Raw genomic sequence first — 15,461 nt, 5'->3', positions numbered from 1 at the left:
TGGAACTCACTCTGTAGACCAGGCTGGCCTCGAACTCAGGAATCCGCCTGCCTCTGCCTCCCAAGTGCTGGGATTAAAGGCATGTGCCACCACTGCCCAGCTTTTAGGGATTTTTTTTTTTTTTTTTTTTTGAGACAGGGTCTTGTGTAGCCCAGGCTAGTCTTAAATTCTCTTTGTAGATTAGGATGGCCTTGAACTTCTGGCCCTTCTGCCTTGACCTCCATGCTGTGACTGCAAGCACACCCCTCACCTGGTTTATGTAGGTTCCGATGGAACCCAGGGCTTCAGGAATGGCAGAGAAGCACGTTATCTGCCTCCTGCTCAGCCACTTGGAGGCTATAGGGGGAGGGGGCATCAAACAGTGGGTAGAGCCAGGCAGAGAGGAACATGCTTTTAATCCCAGCACTTGGCAAGCAGAGGCAGGTGGATCACTGTGAGTTTGAGACCAGCTTGGGCTACTATCTAGTGAGCCAGCCAGGGCTACCCCAGAAAACCCTGTCTTAAAGACAAACCAATACAGTACTGCCCTCCACCTTGAGCAGAGAAGTTTCTTCTGGGAAGAGGAGCAGCTAAGGCAGACTCAGAGCTGGCCTGAGTGCAGAGACTGAGCAACAATTGCATGCTGAGTTCCAAACGAGGTGTCTACATCAACCCACACACCGCCCGAGGCCCATGGAACATCGTGGAAGCGGGGCTGGAAAGAACACGAGAGCCAAAGATGGGGAGGCAAGCTGCGAAAATGCTGGCTGCCGCCCTCACGAGCGTGCTGCGACTGTGGTTACCTGCATAGGATTCTCACAAGATTAGCCAACATTCCAGTGCTAACTGGACTCACGGGGTTATTAGAGAGAGAGAGAGAGAGAGAGAGAGAGAGAGAGAGAGAGAGAGAGAGAGAGAGATCTCATTAAGGTTGTAGGAAGACAGCTGTGGGATGTGTAGGGGAGTGGGGGAGGAGAAGTGGATGCATGTATGGAATTGCCAAGGAATAAATAAATATATTAAATAAAGGAAAAACCCAACACTTGGGAGGTGGAGGCCGGAAGAGCAAGGTCAGCGTTGGCTACGGAGCAAACGCAAAGCCAGCTGTACTGCAGGAGACTGTGTCTCAAAAGGACAAAGGTAGGGGCTGGAAGAAGGGCTCCCCAGTCAGAAGCACATATTGCTCTTGCCAAGGACCTGAGTTTGGTGCCAAGCCCCTAACTAAGTCAGGTGGCTCACAAGCCTCTGTGACTCTATCTCCAGGGGCCAATTTAGACACGCATATTTAAAACCAGTTGTGTGTCTGTGTGTGTGTGTGTTGAGCCTAGGTCTCTCTGTGTAGCCCCCTGGCCATCCTGGAACTCACTTTGTGCATGAACTCACAGAGACCTATTTATTTGTTTCTGTCTCCCAAGAGCTGGGATTAAAGGTGTGTGCCACCATGTCTGGCAAGGATAAAAATTCTAAAAGCAAAAATAGATTAACCAAGGAACTAATTGATTCAGTTAAATTAAAAATGAAAAGAAGCTTTGGTGTGGGGATATAGGTCAGTGGCAGAGTGGGGGCTTAGCCTTCAGGAAATCCTAGGGGTTCACCCTGCTAACATAACCACTAAGGTAAAATAATAAGGAAGGTTGTAACCGTACGGCAAGAGGTTTCCTGAGCATCTTTTAAATTCTAGGAACAGCAGCAGAGTCTCCATGGTTAAGAGCACTTGCTACTCTTCCAGAAGACCTGGGTTCAAGTCCCAGACCCCATGTTAGGCTCACATCCATTTGTAACTCCAGTTCCATGGAATCCAGTGTTGTCTTCTAGCTTCCTTGGTCACCAGACACATACATGCTACATAAGCAATATATAGGTAAGACACTCATGTGGATGAAGGAGGAAGGGGAAGAGGAGGAGGAGGGGAGAGGAGGAGGAGGAAGAGGAGGAGAAGGAGAAGGAGAAAGGAAGGGAGGAGGAGGAGGAGGAGGAGGAAGAAGAAGAGGAGGAGGAGATGTTGTCCAACCTTGGCCCTGCTAGCCGTGACCTTGGGCAGGCCACTCAGTCTGTGGGACCCTCAGTTGGTCATCTGTGAACTGAAGCAGCTAGAGGATGACAGGAAGAGCTGCACGTGGAGTCCTGCCATCCCATCCCCCCTGGGACTCTCTGTCCAGTGGATGGCAATTGCTCTCAAGTAGAGCCAGGGACTAGGCTGGAGAATCTGGGGTAGCACACACTTTTAATCCCAGCCAGCACTCTGGAGGCAGAGGCAGGTGGATATCTGTGACCCAGAGGCCAGCCTGGTTTACAGAGTGAGTTCCAGGACAGTCAGGTCCACACAGTGGAGACCTTGTCTCAAACAGTCGAGCCTCTGGGGACTGTGAAGTGTTCTTCAGAGAGAGAGAGGAGGTTATGAGAGGGTGGGTACCCAGCCCCTGGGATGGGAGTGGGACCCGAGTTCCCTGACACCCCTCCTCCCCAGAAAGCACTGGGAACTAGGGGGTAGAGCAGAGCAGCTGGGGTACAGCTGGGTCTGTGGTCTGGGAGGCAGACTAGGGGAGCCTCCTGCCCTAGCCCACACCTCAGAGCTGCAGCTGGGCCTGTGGCCTGGGAGGCAGACTAGGAGAGCCTCCTCCCCCAGCAGGTAACTCCCGGCTGCAAGTGGGTCATGCTTCTCCACGAGTGGGCCATGGCTAGGACATGGCTGCTGCTGCTGCTTCTGGGCATCAGGTGTCAGGCTCGACCTTCAGGTAAGTCCCTCTTGCCTCCCTATTTGGCTCTCACTGAGTTCATCCTCTGTACCAGCTGAGCCTCTACAGCGATGAGTGGGCACCATGGCCCTCTGGTTCTGAGGTCTCATGGCCTCCTTCTCCAGAAGGACATACTGGTTTTTGTTTTTGTTTTTGTTTTTGTTTTTTCCAAGACAGGGTTTCTCTGTATAGCCCTGGCTGTCCTAGAACTCACTCTGTAGCTCAGGCTGCTCTTGAACTCAGAAATCTCCCTGCCTCTGCCTCCCAAGTGCTGGGATGAAAGGCATGCGCCACCACTGCCCGGCCCACTCTAACCTTCTCTCTGTTCTACCCAGTGTTGGGGATTGGAAGGGAGGTAGAAGCTGACTGCCCTGGGCTTTAGGACAGAAGTGCTTGGGGTGGAGAAAAACAATCTGGGAAGCTTTATAGAGAAACTGAATCACTTCAGGAGACAGGGCCCTGGGGTCACTCCCAGCCCTCTCTAGTCCCGTTGTTTCCAAGGCCCTAGTGATATTAACACAAATACTATTTCCATTGCTTAGGCTGGAGGGATGGCTCAGTGGTTAAGAGCACTGGCTGCCCTTCCAGAGAGGTCCTGAGTTCAATTCCCAGCAACCACATGGTGGCTCACGACCATCTGTGATGGAATCCGAGAACACTCATATACATAAAATAAATCTTAAAAAAATAAAGTATTTCCAAAGCTTACTTACCAAAACATTACGTTATCTGTACTCTTCACAACACCCCTATTGGGTGATTATCGAGAGATTTGGACCTCAGTCGACTGAGGGGATTGAGTCAGGGGCTAACCTCGGCTCTGTCTGTGGCCTTGTCCTACACTTGGCCCACAGAATGTTGGACATTCTTCAAGGCAAAGAAGACAGATTTGTGGTCACAGAGGCTCCAGTGAGCATGCTCTGTGTTCCTACACCAGTCATCTGGCTGTCTAATACTTTCAGCTGATCTTCCTCGTTTCTCTGGCACCCTAAGCATCTCTTTATCTTGGCCACACAAGAGTGCATAGGGTCAATTTAGTTCCAGTTGCTAATATTGGGGGTTTTACTTACATTGCAGAAGCACAGATCTGAGTCTGCAGATTGAACACTGATCCCCCCAGGCACATGCGCCACTGGCACCCCGTATCTTTTCTCTCACACACACACAAAGTAAATTTTGTTGTTTTTTTTGTTTTGTTTTGTTTTGTTTCGAGACAGGGTTTCTCTATGTAGCCCTCACTCTGTAGACCAGGCTGGCCTCAAACTCAGAAATACGCCTACCTCTGCCTCCNAAGTGCTGGGATTAAACATGTGCACCAACATAGCCTGGCATACAAAGTGCATTTTTTTTTAAATATTATAAGAACATAATTTTTTAAAAGATTTATTTATTTATTTATGTATATGAGTACACACTGAAGCTGTAGAGATGGTTGTGAGCCTTCATTTGGTTGTTGGGAATTGAATTTAGGACCTCTGTTCGCTCTGGTCAACCCCCTTTGCTCTGGTCAACCCAGCTCCCTCAGGCCCAAAGATTTATTTATTATTATAATTAAGTACACTGTAGCTAGCTGTCTTCAGATGCACCAGAAGAGGGTGTCAGAGCTCATTATGGATGGTTGTGAGCCACCATGTGGTTGCTGGGATTTGAACTCTGGACCTTAAGAAGAGCAGTCAGAGCTCTTAAATGCTGAGCCATCTCACCAGCCCCAAGAACATAATTTTTAAAATATATTTATTTACTTAATGAGTACTTATGAGAAGTATATGAGTACACTGTCATTGTCTTCAGACACACCAGAAGAGGGCATCAGATTCCATTACAGATTGAAGTGTTGCGTGTGTAGGCGCTGGGAATCGAACCCAGGACCTCTGGAAGAGCAGCCAGTGCTCTTAACTGCTGAGCCATCTCTCCAGCCCAGTATATGTTTTCTTAAGAGAAGGAATAAGTGGAGCTAGAGCAATGGCTTACTGGTTAAGAGCAGTGGCTGCTCTTCCACAGGATCTGAGTTTCATTCCCAGCACCTACATGATGACTTACAACCACCTATGACTCCAATCCCAGGGGATCCAATGTCCCTTGTGGTCTGTGCTAGCACTGTTGGCGTGTGGGGCATGGACAGACTTGCCGTCGAAACACTCACAGACATAAAAATAAAATAAAATCTAAAAGAAAAAAATTAAAAATAGAGTAAGACCCCAAGCCGGGGCTGGGGGCACAACTCTGTTGAGAGAGTTCAGTTCCCAGATTTGGCATGCCGTGCGCCCAGGGTGTGGACATGCCTGTAATCCAGTCCTCTGGAGGTAGAGCCAGGAGGATCCAGAATTCAAAGTGCTCCTCGGCTGCATGGGAAGTTTGAGGCCAGCCTGGGCTACCTAGTAAAATGTCTCAAAAAGCAAACCAAAGCCGGGCGTGGTGGCTCACGCCTTTAATCCCAGCACTCGGGAGGCAGGGGCAGGCAGATTTCTGAGTTCGAGGCCAGCCTGGTCTACAAAGTGAGTTCCAGGACAGCCAGGGCTACACAGAGAAACCCTGTCTTGAAAAACAAACAAACAACAACAACAACAAAAAGCAAACCAAAATAAGATTCAGATATGGGGAAAGGTTAACCATTTATTAACTTATATTATTGCTAGCTCACTCCTGTAGGGCGATAGTCTGTCTTCTCATCTCACTCGGTGCTAGGAACCAATCCCAGGGCTTCCTGTGTTAAAGAGAAGCATCCTTCCGCTGAACTTCGTCTCCCTCCTTTTATTTACATTAATTTTTACATTTCCTGTACATGCATGGGTGGGTGCATGAGTCTGGCAGTCATAGGACAACTTTCAGGAGGTTTTTCAGGTTTTTGTCTTCTACCAGGAAGGCTCCTAGGTTTGAACTCAGATTTGGAAACCTACCCTTCCTCAGTGAGGCATCTGGTCAGCTCCCATTTTAACCAGCCCAGCTTAACACTGCCTCATGCCACACAGCTCAGCCACCCGGCTTCAGTCTCCCACATTCTGGGATTACAGACGTGGATAGCCTCGTCAGCCGTCCTCTGCTCTCACCCCACGTCCTCCTCCTCCGCCCTTCCCTGGAGAAGCATCAGCTCGCCTCAGGCAGCACAACACGGTCTTACAACCACTTGTTTATGAAGCTAATGCCTTCCCCACAGGACAAAGTTCCTCGAAGGCCCAGGCGGTGTCTTTCTCAGTTTTCTATACCCAGGTGGCAGAGGAAGGAGTTGCTGGGCCGTGGTGGCGCACAGCTTTAATCCTAGCTCAGGAGAGCACAGGCAGGCAGATCTCTGAGTCCGAGGCCAGCTTGGTCTACAAAGCTAGGGCCACAGAGAGAAACCCTGTCTCAAAAGGAGTGGGGGTGGGGCTCACAAAGAATAGACAGATAGATAGCAGGAAGACCAGTGGACGATGGAGGATGGATGCATTATAGGAGAAAGGTGGCGGCAATGGTTCAGTGAGTCAGCACTCTGGCTGCACCATCATGAGGACCTGAGTTCAAATCCTCAGCATGCATGTGAAAAACCGTGCATTGCTCAAAGTGTGCTTGTAATCCCAGCGCTGGGCTGAGTCGAGACGGGAGGATCATACTGGGGGCTTGCTGGATGCAGGCCTAGCTCTGGGTGCAGTGAGAGACCCTGTCCTAAGGGAACAAAGGGACAGATGATGATGGAACAGGTCAGTTAATATCCTCCAGTCTCCACGCACACACACACACACACACACACACACACACACACACACTCACACACTTAAGGGTTCTTGGAAAAGTCAGTTGTGTTGGATGGTGTTCTGTTAAAGCAAGCACATGAAAGGACACATAAGGAAGGACTCTTTGCTAAGGACATGCATGTATTGGTCTGCCTTACATTGGTAGTTGAGCTCCATTTGTCATTTGTTGGGTCTCTATAGAGAGAAATGCATTAAGAAACTTCAGGTGGCGGATTTCTGAGTTCGAGGCCAGCCTGATCTACAGAGTGAGTTCCAGGACAGCCAAGGCTACACAGAGAAACCCTGTCTCAACAACAACAACCAAAAAAAAAAAAAAAAAAAAAACAAACAAACACACAAAACAGGAATGTAGAATAGCTCAATAATTTCCACACTGAGGCTATGCTTAAATATGTCTTAAAATAACTATTCTGTTTGTTGAATATTAACAGTTGAAAATAATGAAATCATGTTAAAAAAAAAAAAAAAAAAAAAAGGAAGGGAGGTGTGGGCTGGATTCTGGGTACCTGTGGTTTCTTTCCTCTTCCACCCTTCTCCACCCTTTCAACCCCTAACACTACATAGGAGAGGAAAAAAAAAAAGAGTGGAAGGAGACGGGTGGATGTTATTGTTAGACTCCTGGTTGTGCTGGTTAGGGGCATTAAGTTGGGGAGAGTTTGATCTTCACCATCAGGGTATCTAATTTCTTCTTTTGTTTTCTTCTTTGCCCACGACTACTTAGCAAGCAAAGACCGACAGCAACCAACTAACACCTGCCCACCGGCCAACGACCCACCCCATCTCTCGGAGCCATACACCCTCTAAAAAGTGCCCAGAGTTCCAAAGGTCACACAGTCGTAGAAATGATCTGCAGCTGGCAAAACTGTGCCCCTGCTGGAGCAGAGGCAAACCATAGTCAGGTGCTTTGGAGAATCTGAAACAGCCCCTCATCCCCACACCTGGGATTAAAACGAAAGCACAGGCCTTTTTTTTTTTTTTTTTTTTTTTTTGGTTTTTCAAGACAGGGTTTCTCTGTGTAGCCCAGGCTGTCCTGGAACTTATTCTGCAGACCAGGCTGGCCTCGAACTCAGAAATCCACCTGCCTCTGCCTCCCGAGTGCTGGGATTAAAGGCATGCGCCACCACACCCAGCTCTATTTCTGTGTTCTTAAGGAAATAAAAATTCTCACTCTTGCAGGCATCGCTGGCAGCCCCTTTCCGTCTCTGGCTCCACCTGTCACACTGCTGGTAGATGGAAGACAACACACACTGGTGGTTTGCCTGGTCCTCGATGCGGCACCCCCTGGCCTTGACAACCCTGTCTGGTTCTCGGCTGGCAATGGCAGGGCCCTAGATGCCTTCACCTATGGGCCCTCTCTGGCACCGGACGGCACCTGGACTAGCCTGGCCCAGCTTTCCTTGCCCTCTGACGAACTGGAAGCCTGGGAGCCCTTGGTCTGCCACACCAGGCCTGGGACTGGGGGCCAGAACCGGAGTACACACCCCCTCCAGCTGTCAGGTGGGGGTGGGGCCTGGGGTCCTGGCCTTTTTCATACCATGGGGCCAGGATATGTTGGGGAGCCTGTCTACACTTCCCCCAGTGCTGGATTATAAATATTGGCTACCATTACCCGTTTGCTTGCTTGCTTGTTTTTTTGAGGCAGGTTTTTTATCTGCGTAGCCCTGCCTGTCATGTTTCTTATTTTTTTTAAACATGGGTCCTGGGGATAGAACTCAGGTCCTTTGCGTGTATAGCAAACACTGTCATGATTGAGCATTTGGGTCACCTCAGTAGTGCCCTGCCTACAGCAGAAGCTGTAAAAGAGTAGGTTCCATGTGGGAGGGGACTGCCATGCCTCTTAGGGCTGTCAGGCAGGGAGGTGGGAGATGGCTCCTCAGGAATTGCTAACAAGTGGGCTCAGGGTCTCCACATATGTCCTGCAGGTTGACCAGGGCTAGGCGCAGGTCTGGGACTCTGAGGTGCTTGACCTCCCGTAGCCCTCATTCCCTTCTTCTTGACTCACAGGGGACTCTTCGACAGCCAGGAGCTGCTTTCCGGAGCCTCTCGGGGGTAAGTCGTCCGGGTTCGTGGGTGGGGGAGGGATGGTGGCTGGGAACAAGCGTCTCAGTGCTGGTACCTGGCAGGTGGCATTCAGCTTGAATTCAGCCATAGGTCCCATGAGGTTGCTGTTGGAAGACTGAGAAGTTTCCAGTAAAGGGACCGCCTTGCTTGGGGCTAGCCTGGGCTTCAGCCTTCCCTGGGACAAGGCGGGGATTTATTCCTGAACCCCAGTGGAGCAGCGCAGATGAGAGCTAAAATAAGGAGCCTAATGGCTCCTTGGGTAGGGGGGTGACAGGTGGTCTTGGTATGAAAGCCTATGTGTTATCTGGTTACCTGAGGTGCTAGAGGAGCACTGGCTGATAATTCCCACGTCCATTTCTTGCCCAGAGACACTGCACTATTTATTCTTTGCATCAGATGCTCATTCCTGAAGCCTGCCTCCCCTGCCAAATAAAATGAGGGCTAAGCAGGAAGAAGGCACTAATTATTAGCAGTAGAAACGAAGGTTAGACACCGGGAAAGAATTTCCTCGGAGAAGGAGGCGGAAAGAGAGAGTGACCAACACAGGGGACAGGCCCTCCCTGTGGTGGGCTCCTGGGGACTCCTCATGGCTCCTTCTTCTGCAGGGACACAGCGCCAGGTACTGTGGCTGAGCCTACTGCGTCTGCTCCTCTTCAAACTGCTTCTTTTGGATGTCCTTCTGACCTGCAGTCGCCTCTGTGTGCTGGCGGGCCAGGGCCAGCACCTCCAGCCACCACCCTCATGCAAGTCCCTGCCTCCCACCCACGGAATTTGGACATAGTTATGAGTCTTTGAGCTTAGATCTTACCCACCCCTCTGAGCCCAGGGTGGTGATGGTGGACACTACTGTTCCCTGGGCCAGGAAGCACAAAGTCCAGGCTGTGAGGAGGCCCGCTGGGCCCGGAGCTCAGGATCCCCACTCAGTGTTCCTTGTTCAAAGTGGGGGGTTTCGTTTTGCCGTTTCTGTATGTGCTCTGCCTCTTCTTGTAAATGGAGCTGTCGGAGACTGGACTCTTGCCTCTCCTATCAGACTGAGACTTTGGGAAGAAAAGGACTCAGTGTCAGACAGGGCGGGATACGCCTGGTAACTGGGCACAATACAAAAGGCATACACAACACAGGCACGTCACAAAGCTTTTCACTTGGGTGTCTGGGGAACATGGTGCGGTACCAGACATAGAGGAAGCAGCCATCTGGGCAGGCTGTCTGGAGAAAGAGTGGGAACCTGGAAACTGCAGAGTCCGGGGTCCAGGGAGGGGCTGCAAGGACTCTCCTTCCACTACTGTCAGTCACTGGACGAGGGTCCTTTATGTTTCCTGACCCTGGCACAACCTCTGTGAGAGGGCGGAGCGGAGCCAGGGAGTCAGGGGTAGTGCTAAGCTGCTCACTTGTACAGACTTGACAGAAGAGCGCAGGGCCAGGATTCCTGGGGCGTCAGGCTCACATCCAATGCTACCAGCAGAAGACAGTAATTGCAAACCTACGCACTATTAATTAAAGGTCGTTATTCATTTGACAGATATTCACCCAGCATCAGCTAGGAGCCAGGTGCTACAGAGGTTTGCTGCCTTCGTGAGGGTTTTACTGCTGTGAACAGACACCATGACCAAGGCAACTCCTATAAAGGACAGCATTTCAATGGGGCTGGCTTACAGTTCAGAGGCTCAGCCCATCATCATCATGGTGGGAAGCACGGCAGCAGGCAAGCAGGTAAGGTGCTAGAGGGGTCACTAAGAGTCTCACGTGAGGTACTGAGAGTTCCACATCTGCATCCGCAGGAATGAGAGAGTGGGCCACTAGGTTTGGCTTGAGCTTTAACCTCAGAGCACACCCTCTCGTGACACACCTCCTCCAACAAAGCCACACCTCCTAATAGTGCCACTCCCCATGGACCTATGGGGGTCATTTTTTTCAAACCACCACTTCTGGCTTTGTTGGTTTTCTTTCATTCCCTAGAGAGAGCTCTTGCGTGGAGATCCCACAGGGAAGGGGGAGAGAGGGGTTTACTTCCAACCACACGTCCTTGGGTGTGTGTCTGAGGACCTGAGAATAGGTGCCCATGGAAGCCCCCAGAGGCCGAGATGGAGTTATAGATGGCTGTGAGCCACCTAATGTGGGTGTTGGGTACCCAACAATCTCCGTGAGACCATTTCACAGAGGTGAACCTCTGATCTGTAAGCCGTCTCCAGTAAAATGTTTTCCTTTATAAGAGTCGCCTTGGTCATGGTGTCTGTTCAGAGCAGCAAAACCCTAAGGAAGGCAGCAAACCTCTGTAGCACCTGGCTCCTAGCTGATGCTGGGTGAACATCGCCGATTCCTTGAATCAGTCTTCCTTCCTTTCTTCCTCCTTTCTCTCCTTCCTTCTTCCTTCTCCATCCTTCTTCCCTCTCCTACCCTCCCTCCTCCTCTTCTGCGTTTTCTTCTACTTCTTCTTCAAGACCGAGTCTCGCCACATAGGTCTGGCTGGCCTCCAACTCACAGAAAGCTGCTTGCCTCTGCCTCCCGAGCGCTGAATATCCACATACGTCGTAGAGAGGCAGGGCCTCTTCAGTTGAACTTGGAACTCTTAACTAAATCTAGAGCTCACAGACTCGTCTAGTGACTATTTTAGCTAGTCGGCTTTCTCCAAGAGTCCCATCTCCACAGGACATTGGGGTTTCTGGTGGCATGCCACTCTTACATGATAGTCACATGGGTTCTAATGATCTCAATTCTGGTCTTCATGCTTGTGGGGTAAATACCACCAAGCCATTTTCCCAGCCCCATCTCCTGCCTCTTTCTGTGGGTCCATTAGGGAGCAGGGGCACGGCTTCTGGAAATAAAGCTGTCCCCCATCCCTACAGGAATTGATTCTTCCCCCGCGGCCGGGTTCAGGGAGGGGTCCATCGGTAGCCTTGGTTTCTGTAGACATTGTCCCTTCCCAGCCCTCAGCCCAGGGGTTGAGCACAGGCTTTAGTGTTGGTTTCTTTAAATGTCTGCTCAGCAGGGCCTCCGTCCAGAAGTTGAGTTTCTTCCTTCTCAACCGTCTTTGCTCTGTTCTTCAACCCTGTCCTGCTCCCGTTGCTGAAATCACCTCTGTGGCTGAATAATTTATCTCTAGGAGGGGTTTGAAGTCTTGTGAGTCAAGGGTGCTGCTGGTCAGCTTCTGAGCCTCCCCAAGTCTAACAGAGCCTAGGGCAAGTGGAGACAACCTGGAGGCTGTTCCAATCCTGTGAAGTTCCACACACCATAGCCTCATCTAGTAAAAGTGTCCTGAGACCAAGTGTCGGGAGCCATGAAATACCTTAGTCTCAGGGCACAAGAAACCTTACACAGATTTATTGGAAAACATACAGGAGAGTGGCTACCTCTGCTCAGGAGAGGAGCAGCAGAGGGCTGAGCAGGAGGCAGACTTTATAAAGAGCTTCTTGGGGGTGGAGCTTTCCAAGGTAGCCTGGGATTGGAACAATTTTTTTTTCCGTTTTTTTTTTTTGTTTGTTTGTTTGTTTTGTTTTCTGAGACAGGGTTTCTCTGTGTAGCCCTGGCTGTCCTGGGACTCAATTTGTAGACCAGGCTGGCCTCGAACTCAGAAATCCACCTGCCTCTGCCTCCCAAGTGCTGGGATTAAAGGCGTGTGCCACCACACCCAGCTGGAGCGATTTTATGGCCTGATTTTGGAGCAAGTTCAGGGATTGGAGGGATTTTGTGGCCTGATCTTGGTTCACCCCCTTCTTCACCGACCCCCAGCCTGGCCACTCTCCTGCCTCAAAAGGCTGAGAATGGGTGTTATGGCCCTTAGAGGAGTCTCAGGGACGGGGCTTACAGACACAACTGCTTTAAACTAGTCACCACTGACTACAAAGGACAGGCTGGGCATGGAGGTCTTCGTAAGGGCAGCAAATCCACCCAGACCTAGAAGGAAACTCAATGGAAACAGAGCTTTATGGACAAAGCTGCGTTTGCTTTCAGCTTCCAGTTTAAAGCAAACCTAAGGAGTCAGAGTCCCCCTAGGACCAAGGCTGGCCTTGAACGCTCGATCCTTCTGCTTCGCCCCAAAGCCGTGGTCTTTCTTTCTGCCTCCACCATCCCTCCTGACTGATATTGCCCACTTTGTATCTGGTGCCAGACTGAGTCCAGGATCTCACGCACAGGAGGCAGCCACTCTGTAGCTAAGATCTGTGTTCAGTCAGGGAGTCCTGATGCTGCAGAGGCAGAAGGGAAGTGTAAATGTCCAATGCCAGGTTCCTGCCTTTTAGGAGCACAAAATCCAAATAAATAACAGAAGATGCAGTGATACTACACACACACACACACACACAAAAAAAAAAACACTGGGATGTTTATTCACCTGTCCCACACACTTTAAGGTGGTTTTGTTTTGGAGATAGGCCCCCCCCCCCACACACACACACTATATAGCCAAGAATGACAGGTCTATGTCAGCCTGGAGATGGATCGCCAGGGTATATGATAGTCAAGTGCTAGGCAAAGATCTCGCCGTGAGCAACAGCCCTAATTTTTCTTTTTTAATCCCATTAGTTCATGAATTGATTTGTGCTTTCCAACAGGCAAGCCTCAAGATGTAGGAGGATCACTCTTATCTGTTTATTAATTCTAGTTTTCATAAGGAGAAATGCGAAGTTACTGGGCATCTGGACTGTTGTGAGTCCCTAAGTATCTATTCGAGTGAGTGGCTGTAATAAACCTTAAAAGCCGGTGTCTAGTGAGGGCTTGCAGCTTTATAAAGAAAGTCATGGATAGGGTTGATTAGTTAGCTTAGCGGCTAAAGGGGGCCACCATTAAGCCTTAAGGATCCGAGTTTGAAACCCAGAACCAACATGGTGGAAGGAGGCAACTGACTCCAGTCGTCCTCCAACACAAAATAAATATATAAAGACTTTTTACTAACACCTTAATAGGGGAAAAAAAACCCACGAGGCCCGGTGTGGAGGTGCACTTAGAAGCAGCTGGACTTCTGAATTCGAAGCCGACCTGGTCCACGCAGTGAATTCCAGGGCAGCCAGGGCTACAAAGAAACCCTGTCTCGAAGAACAAAAGACAGAGAACAAGAAACAAAACCATGAAAGATAGTCCGTTATCCAGGGCTAGAACGCCCAAGGCGGGTTCATCCAAGGTATGATAGAGATCCACCCGCTAGGAGCTGATGCTCCAGCTACTGAGCCTCGGTGAGCTGGCGGTGAGATCGCTATAGGGCGCCAAAGCCACCATCCGCTCTCTGATTGGCTGAGAAAAAAAGATCCTTTTTCCCATTGGCTATAAAGCAGACGCCGAGCGAACCCATTGGTTGCGTGGCCCGCGGGCCTTGGTCCGTTTCGCAAGCCGCTAGAGGCTACGGGGCGAGGGGCGGGCCGGAGCTCGCCGTTGCCGTGGTTACCCAGAGGCACGTGCGCAGTCCCGGAAGCGGCCAGGGGGGGAAACTGCTCCGCGCGCGCTGCCGGAGGAAGCGCCGCCGGGTCCGCTCTGCTCCGGGTCCGGCTGGGCCATGGAGTCCATGTCTGAGCTCGCGCCCCGCTGCCTCCTATTTCCTTCGCTGCTGCTGCTGCCGCTGCTGCTCCTTCCCGCCCCGAAGCTAGGCCCGAGTCCCGCCGGGGCCGAGGAGACCGACTGGGTGCGATTGCCCAGCAAATGCGAAGGTGAGGGGGCGGGGCCGCGGGGCGTAGCCCAGCCCGAGGGGCGGGCGGGGGCGGGGCCTGTGGGCAGGGTCTGGGCTGGGGTCTCCTTGGCGGTGCTGTGTGCTCGGCGGCACGGCTGGATGCTGGGACCCTTGGCTTACCTGGAGATCCCTGCTTTGGGGCGGACCCGGGGGTAGCTGCTCATCTAGACTAGAGGTGGGGGTGGAGGGAAGGCTTCGTATAGGAAGCCTGCTGCGAAATGAAGAGTTGGCCAGGGAAAGCATCGTGCAGAGGAACCCACTCCGCAGAAACCACAACAACAGAGGCAGATGAGGAGGCCCTGCGAGAAGCCAAAGTGCGAGTTTGAGGAACTGAAAAGATCCATATGACGTCGAAAAGGGAACCTGAAAAATTCCCCGTGGTGCTTTCACTACAGCCTAATTTGTGTATGGTTTTTGGCTTCTTGAGAACAGGTGCTGAGTTGCGCATATTTATTGGCAGACCAAAAAAAAGGAGGGGGGGGTTTGGATTACATAGGATTATATGGAGGGGCAGTGAGTGTATGTGGAGAGAAGAGATTCACACTCAAGCGGATCAAGAGGTCACTTTTCGAAAGCATAGAGTGCAGAGGAGACTGAGGTAAAGGAGGTAGATTTTAAAAATAGAGAGGACAAGGAACTGATACCTCCCTTTTGTCCTGTTCTTCATTGCTCAGTTTCCTCTCTGACCTTTGCAGCCATCGCCCTTCTTTCTAAATCCTCAAAGGCCCCCTCCCCTGAGTATTCTGGAAATCCATTTTACTTACCAAGCAGATGTACACAGGCCAGATGTTCCCTAAGCACTGGGAAGTGGGCCTGGTGGTTTGAGACACATTAATCCTCCCATTTGAGCTCTTAAGTGTGCGAATGGGGGCAGTGGACATGGCTCAGTGGGTAGAGTGATTGCCGCGTAAACCTGAGGATCTGAGTTCAGATCCCCAAGATGGACATAAAAAGCCAGACGCTGCAATGTTCGTGCATCCGTGATCCCCGCACCTAAAGAGATGCACAGGAGACCAGCCAGTCCAACCAAATGATCACGCTCCAGGTTCAAGTGAGAAAGAAACCTTGTCTGAAAAACAAAAGATGAAGAACAGTATTGGAAAGGAACTCTGGCCTCCATGAGCATATCCACACATGTGTGTGCACAAACAATGTAACTACATAGGACTTTTTGTTTTAAGGGAGACTCCCTAGAGTTAATGTGAGTTCACTGGAAGATACCTAATAAAAGGCCTCAGCTTCTAGGATGCGGTCCCTTCCCCTCTCCACCAGTCCTGGGGTTTTGTTTTCTTTGTTTGTTTGTTT

The 15,461-nt window shown here is 50.7% G+C and overlaps 2 protein-coding genes across 2 annotated transcripts in view; both read left to right on the top strand.

Annotated features, from left to right (window-relative positions):
* Positions 1–2,632: 2,632 nt before the first annotated feature.
* Positions 2,633–9,284, top strand: Ptcra (pre T cell antigen receptor alpha). The gene is made up of 4 exons (XM_021217456.1): positions 2,633–2,714; positions 7,619–7,939; positions 8,447–8,491; positions 9,109–9,284. Exons 1-4 carry the CDS (start codon positions 2,633–2,635, stop codon positions 9,282–9,284), a joined length of 624 nt encoding a protein of 207 aa, XP_021073115.1.
* Positions 9,285–13,897: 4,613 nt separating this feature from the next.
* Positions 13,898–15,461, top strand: part of Cnpy3 (canopy FGF signaling regulator 3) — a 16,606-nt gene continuing 15,042 nt past the window's right edge. Inside the window, exon 1 of the mRNA XM_021217814.2 lies at positions 13,898–14,136. Within this exon, the coding sequence (XP_021073473.1) occupies positions 13,986–14,136 (151 nt within the window). The 5' untranslated portion in view covers positions 13,898–13,985. The remainder of the gene's footprint in view (positions 14,137–15,461) is intronic.

This window comes from Mus pahari, chromosome 18 (assembly GCF_900095145.1).
Source record: "Mus pahari chromosome 18, PAHARI_EIJ_v1.1, whole genome shotgun sequence".
NCBI lineage: Eukaryota > Metazoa > Chordata > Mammalia > Rodentia > Muridae > Mus > Mus pahari.
The sequence above is the reverse complement of the archived record's forward strand: the minus strand, read 5'-3'. Positions and strand labels throughout refer to the sequence as shown.

What these genes read in the sequence shown, in the direction of transcription:
- Ptcra (XM_021217456.1), top strand. Translation starts at nt 2,633, where the DNA reads ATGCTTCTCCACGAGTGGGCCATGGCTAGGACATGGCTGCTGCTGCTG. An exon ending in ACACCCCCTCCAGCTGTCAG is followed by an intron (nt 7,940 to 8,446) that starts GTGGGGGTGGGG and finishes CTTGACTCACAG; the next exon opens with GGGACTCTTCGACAGCCAGG. An exon ending in CTTTCCGGAGCCTCTCGGGG is followed by an intron (nt 8,492 to 9,108) that starts GTAAGTCGTCCG and finishes CTTCTTCTGCAG; the next exon opens with GGACACAGCGCCAGGTACTG.